General features: G+C 34.2%; 1 protein-coding gene across 1 annotated transcript in view; it reads right to left on the reverse strand.

Moving 5' to 3' along the window:
• Positions 1–6,285, reverse strand: part of LOC102589993 (uncharacterized) — a 10,515-nt gene extending 4,230 nt beyond the window's left edge. The window contains exons 1-10 of the mRNA XM_006348354.2: positions 6,083–6,285; positions 4,571–4,711; positions 3,478–3,526; positions 3,152–3,169; positions 2,067–2,182; positions 1,881–1,994; positions 1,141–1,191; positions 980–1,068; positions 832–892; positions 648–725 (exon numbers count right to left, since the gene is read on the reverse strand). Coding sequence (XP_006348416.1) covers positions 648–725; positions 832–892; positions 980–1,068; positions 1,141–1,191; positions 1,881–1,994; positions 2,067–2,182; positions 3,152–3,169; positions 3,478–3,526; positions 4,571–4,711; positions 6,083–6,205 — 840 coding nt within the window. The 5' untranslated portion in view covers positions 6,206–6,285. The remainder of the gene's footprint in view (positions 1–647; positions 726–831; positions 893–979; positions 1,069–1,140; positions 1,192–1,880; positions 1,995–2,066; positions 2,183–3,151; positions 3,170–3,477; positions 3,527–4,570; positions 4,712–6,082) is intronic.
• Positions 6,286–6,848: the final 563 nt, after the last annotated feature.

Below are 6,848 nucleotides of genomic sequence, written 5' to 3' on the forward strand. Positions count from 1 at the left end.
TTTGTTTAACTATTTTCTCAAAGTTAATCTAATAGTGTAAATGAATAAATAAATAAATACTTACTTAGTTATTTTTTCAAAAAGGTTAGTCAATCAATTCAAAAAATGATTTTTCATACTTTAATTGGTTTAATACATTTTAAAATGAACTAAATAAATTCTAATTAGTCTAGTTTTTCTATTTATTTTCTAATCACTTGCACCTTAATTCAAATATTTCCCTTTTAGGTCTCTTCCTCTAAAAATATAGAATAAAATGGTTCATTCCTTAGTTATATTTTCAAACTTAATCAAATAGTGTAAATTATTATATATTTTTATGTTAGATTATTTTTTCTAAAAATAGTCATATATATTTTTAGTCAAGTCGCAGGTCAACCGCATGTTAGCGGGCACTTCGAATGCTTATACCCTTCTCGAAGTGTAAATTGAACCCCGAACCCTTTTTGGTATTTTCAAATGATTTTTTCTGTTTAAATCTTTGGAAATTATAAGTTTTCTTGATTTCTTCAAAAAATTAAGTGGCGACTTTTTTCTAAGTATTTTTCTCTAATCGTTTTATACTTAGAACATTTCAAAAAATAATTTTTCTAAAGGTTAGGAAAATTACGACACAAACAGACATTATATAAGAGCTTCCGAATTACCGAGTAGCCATGCTTTCCATCCTTGTTACCACGGTCAACTTGCAGCACTCCGTTTAAACCCACAACTCGCCAGATTACCTAAAGATGTGAAAAGCATAAATTAATCAGCAATTACCGCTCTACAGCTATGTTTGTCACGTAAAATATTTTCTGGAGAAAACAGTTTAGTTAGTATATTACTTGCCTTTGGTGACTTCGAAGATACCACCATCACAAAAACTCCTGAACACCCATTTTCCAGTTGACTACATAGAAGAAAAGTTCATCATGATTTCATTCAACTTCATTAAATCATATCCTTAGTATGACGAGGATAATAGTCTTCAACTCACAACATTGACGAGATGTTATCCGGAGGAGGCAAAGTCTTATCCACATGAGAATTCATGGATGACAATGATGTAATCTCACATCCAACAAGCTGTTCATTTGGAGAGGACATTAGTTCTTATTAATAATCGAAGAAGCTTTGAGTTGTAAGCGAGAAGATTACCATCCTAAGTCCAGCTACAAAATGTACGCCCATGTCTAGAATGAAACCACCCTGAAGAAATCAAATGAGATTGTCAAAGAGCAACCAATAATTTTAAACCAAAAGAGAGTAGACAATGCACAGGACGGACATGCTTCCATTGAACTTAAAACTACACAAAAGATCTTTGAGTTCAGAACCGAAATGACGCAAAAAAACAACTTGTGTGACGAAATAACAAAAATAACGTTAACGCATGAATTTCATGTGGTAAATGTGCCAAGTCTGACATTCCAGGCTAACATCTGTTAGGCCAAGTTTGACCAACTATATAACACATGAATTTTCAAGTTATGTGTGTTCCAATTACGGGTAGCAGGATAATCTGGTCAATAACGCAGTCAGAAATAATTGAACGTAACACATGAATTTCATGCATTATAGTTGGTCAAACATGGCCTAACAGCCGTTAACTTGGAACGTCAGTTATGTTTAGTTTTTGGCACTCATTTTCATCACAAAAGTAGTTCTAGCGTCATTTTGGTTCGGGACTCCAACTATTCAACACTATACTAATTTGTGCCAAATGTTAGATTTAAAGTTATTTAGCATGTACTTTGACAGAAGAGCACACCAGGATCTACACTAAATGAAACCATTTTTAAAAGGAACATTTTCCTCATTGATATTCAAAAAGTCAAGCCGATTCTTAATTTTTTATAAGATACAGAAGCCAATATATCATTTAGTGAAAAACTCACAACAAACTGGCGTCTCCAGGAGCTGGCGAAGTAAGGATTTGAGCTGTTCATAGCTCCTTCAACAATTATTTGGATATTCATCATTTCTCCAATTTCAGAAATTAACCTCTTGCCCTGTATAAGACAATAATTAATTCCCAGCCTAGTCACATTTGAAAATTAAGATCACAACACCATTAACATTACCTCAATGAAGGCAGGTTCAAAGCGATAATTTTCTGCAACAGCCCATATTGGTTGCTGAGTCAATGTGGCGCTAAGAGAATTATAGTGAGTCAATGCTTTTTCAGCCTCGTCCACAGCTGTATAAACAGACCAATCTCAGATATATAAAGGTGAAATGCATTCAAATGTAGATCATAAAAAAGAAAACATGATCTTTGGTTTTCCTTGACTTAATTCCAGATCTTTGGCTGCAGTGATAGGCTGAGGACTGAGGAGTACTTTTGAAATGAACCAACCAAATCCCCTCTCACGTAATGCAATGTAATCTAGAAAATGTACCAGTTTTCATACAGCAGGCAAGAAAATGACTAAATTATGATTCACCAAACTTCTCTGTCAATTCTAGCGGCTTATATTACGTGTGGTTTAACAAGAAAAGTAGCTATTTCTTAGTTGGTATCAAAGGTAAGGATAGAGGAAGATAGTCCGGAATCTATTCGGCTTCACTAGTATCTCGAGAACATGAGCACTATCAATGTCTCTTTCACATGGATAGCTACAGAAGGAGCATGCCAAACTCTGGTAATATACGGAGGAGAGAGATAATATCTTCGGTAGATCTTTCCTGAGTGTAAATTTTGCTGAGTTCCCAGACCATCTGTTTGTTGGTTGCAGATGTAGCTGTTTCTCAAGTAGCATAAGCCAAGAACAGTGAAGGGAACTCTAGTTTTTCCGGCAAGGACAAAGGATCAACAAGAAACTCAAGACCCTATGGGAACCATTTCTGCATGTATCTTTTGGAATTTAGAGGAAGGAATGCAATCTCAGACGTTCCAAAAGAAAAAATGGAGCTGTACACAACAAAAAACATAGATTCTCACTTTTTCTTTTTCGGGTATAAGATAAACTAAGCAAATGACATTGGCTCCTCAGAATTTAGATTGTTGAAAAGTACTAGCAGAATACATTTAATGTTGAAAAGTTTAATAGAGGGATAGGAATAATTCTAGAAGTTGGTTAGTTAAATGCATTTCAAACAGAATAAAATTGATAAGAGAAACATCGGCATTCATAAGTTCAATGAAATAAAACTGCATCTTACTTACTTGCGGAAGCTGGTTTCTCTGGAGTATCCCAATTTCGCCAACAGAGGATATGCAAATACACACTGGTTAGTTAATTGCACATCACACAGAAACGAGCACATTTATTTCAACCATTCATAGAGCACTAAAAGCAAGTATGTGTCCTGCTTTATTAACAAGGTAAAAAACATTGAAACTTTTATAGAAAATAAACTTCTTCAAAAAGAATGTCTGGCCACTATCCATGCCCCATCCAACCTACTTAAGGTAGCTTATCCAAATATATTAGTACAAAAGAGAAGCGTTAAAAAAAATACACCATTTATCACAAATTTTTATGCAATTACCTTGAAGGACATGCTTTCCTGCCTTAAGCAACCTCAGTGACATATCCACCTGCATGAATTGATGCAAATATCAAACACAATGTTCTGAAATAACTACATTTCATTAAGTGTAATGCTGATAGTGAAGACATTTGCCCTTCCATGTGATAGAAAATCTTCTTGTGATTTCGGGTCTTCTTTTAATAAATAGTACAGTCAGGACTTATTTGATAAAAATTTCCCTATCCCAGATATTGCAACTCCTGACATCAATGATCTTTTAACTATGTCCTTTTTTGTTGTTTCTCTAAGGGATCGTTTGGTTGGGAATAAGTTTATCATGGGATTAACTATCCCGGGATAAGTTATCCCACCATGTATATGGGATAACTTATCCCATCTAGTATAAATGGTGGAATAAGTAATCCCTTGACTATCTAATACCTCCGACCAAATGCAAGATAAAATAATCCTACATTTTATTTTTTTGAAACTACATTTTATATTATCTTGGGATTATTATACGCTATTCCTCACACCAAACGACTTCTAAGTTCTTCACAATTTACTGTGATTCCTATTGTAGCCAAAAAAAAAAGAACTATGTTTGTTGATAGATAAGTGTTACAACTTTATAAAGGTCCTGAACCGAATAACAACTAAGTCAACAAAATATATCATGAAAGTCAACATAAGGAAGAAGAATTTAGTGAATTATTGTATGCAATTCATTGTCTTTTAGAGGCTCTTAATGAAAGTATGACACTTCCTTTCCTACTTCAAGCCTATGTTGCTCGGACTCTGCCGTTGATAATTTTGAAGAGTCCAAGCAACATAGCTTCAAGCAGATTGGGTTATCACTTTCAGGAGAAACATTGAGGATTGAGTAATAGAGATTCAGCCAACTATTACAGAGAGTCCACAAAATGAGCCTCTCAGAATACTCCATATTCACTTAAATGGAAATCACGATAGTTTCCTACTCCGTGATAACCACCTTGACATGAAATAAAATGGAGGGGGTAACAAGATACAAGCGGCCAACATTAGTTACTTTGAGCATGTGGAACTTTGATGACATGTAAAAGCATACAGACAAGACAGAGAGATATACCATGGTTTGTCCAGCAAGAACCACAGCAACACCAGTAATGGAACTATCCTTAATGATCTCCTCGAGTCCAGCATCTCCCCACTTACATTCCACATTTGGGAAATGCTTCTGTGCTATTTCAACAGCACTTCTGGCAGATTCCTAACAAACATATACACATTCTCGTGACTCTTTAAAAGTAAAGATGACGACAAATAATAATTTGATAGACAGAAAAGGTACACAAAGAGATTCGGTAGATATTATCAGACTGAAACTTTTATTTCAAGAAAGCGCACCAACTAGAATACACAAAGTTTTCATTTCCAAATCCACAACAAACACCAGCAAATAAGTATTGGGCATTTCCCCGGCAACCCAATTTTCGCTTTCAAGAACAACGCTACACTAGACTGCTTAAAGTTTACATTTTTATCAAATAGGCAGGTAAATCCACTAACAAATCCATGTAAATAGCAGAAGTTTTATAGTTTATAACTTGTAGTTCCCAAACAATCCAATTCTTGCTGTCAAGGTCAATGCAACAACTACCATGGTGAGCGTGAGGAGAGGTAGAGGTAGGCCTAAAGGTATTGGGGAGAGGTGCCTTGAGGAAATTAGGTAGGACATGGCGTAGCTTCAGCTTACCGAGGACGTGACCTTGGATAGGATGGCGTGAAGGTCGAGAATTAGGGTTGAATGGTCCTAAAAATCCTATGTTTTCGAGAAAAATGTCCAACAATCCTATGTTTTGCTGTGAAGAATGAACTAAGAAAATGGAAGAAAAACAACTTCTTTTTTTATGACAGTGGTGTCGGGCCAGCTTTCAGCACCTCAAATAAAGCAATAGGTATAAGGTAACTTTGTCCATCAAAACTAGGACAGATGGCAAGAAATCACCTAGTGTTTTTTTTTGGAAGGAAAAGAACAATTCTACAGCTAGACTACATAAAGTTCCCATCTTTATCAGACCCATAAACTAAAATCCCCAAACAAATGCATACAAATGCAGAAGATTTTTCCTTTGCACAAAAACCCAGTTCATAGCTTTGAACAATGATCCAAAAAACTGGAAGAAGAAGAACAATTTCACAGCAAAACTACATAAAGTTCCCATCTTTATCAAACCCCATAAACTAAAATCCCCAAAAAAATGCAGAAGAACCTTTCTTTCCATCAAAAACCCAGTTCATAGCTTTGAACCATGATTCAAGAAAATGGAATCAACAGAACAATTCACAGCTAGACTACATAAAGATCCAATCTTTATCAAATCCCACAAATAAAATGCCCAAACAAATGCAGAAATAACTTTCTTTCCAGCAAAAACTCAGTTCATAGCTTTGAACAATGATTCAGGAACAATCCACAGCTAAACTACATAAAGATCCAATTTATCAAACCCCACAAACTAAAATCCCCACACAAATACAGAAGAACTTCTCTTTCCACAAAAAACCCAATTCATAGCTTTGAACAATAATTCAAGAAAATGGAAAAAATATTAAAAGTGGAAGCAAAATCATTATTTACCTCAGTGCGACTCCAAATAGCTCTGAGAATAAAGAGATTAGAAATCTCAGCTAATCTTGGAATATACTGAGTTTTAACAAAAATGCCAGCTCCAAGAATGGCTATTTGAGGATGCTGAGCCATTGCAGATCTTAAACCACTGGTTGATCTGAACACCTTATTCTTCAATTTCACCACTGCTAATCCCCTGTTACTCCTCCTAATTTTTTTTCTTTATTTATTTTTATTTTAGTCAATTTTTATTAAAAAGTATGATTTTTTGTTTTTATTATTTGAGTGTTATTCATGTCAAAATTGATATACATGCTAGAAGTAGAATCCAGATAATCCTCACAACAATCTGAATTAATTTTAGTAAGCCTTTCTCAGTTTATAATTATTTTTAAAAAAGTGATATGTTAAACATATATATTTTAGGCATAATACATAAACATGACTCTTACATGACATGAATTTTTATTAACACGCATTAGTAGGAGTGTGAAAAACCGAACTTAAAAAAATGTTATTAGGTCATTGCTATTGTGTTATTGGGTTAACGAATTTTTAATGGTTTTATAAAAGAAATTATTGGACTATCGATTTTTAGTATTGGATTATTGGGTAAACCGATAACCTATTAAGACGATAGTAAGTTACTACTATACCCTACATAAATATTAAATATTAATAATTTAACATAACTAGACACTATATCATTACTCTACACTACGGTCTACACGCTTCACACGTCATAGTACTTTTACTTCACATCAGAAATTCCATA

This window comes from Solanum tuberosum, unplaced genomic scaffold, assembly GCF_000226075.1.
Source record: "Solanum tuberosum cultivar DM 1-3 516 R44 unplaced genomic scaffold, SolTub_3.0 scf00098, whole genome shotgun sequence".
NCBI classification, from domain to species: domain Eukaryota; kingdom Viridiplantae; phylum Streptophyta; class Magnoliopsida; order Solanales; family Solanaceae; genus Solanum; species Solanum tuberosum.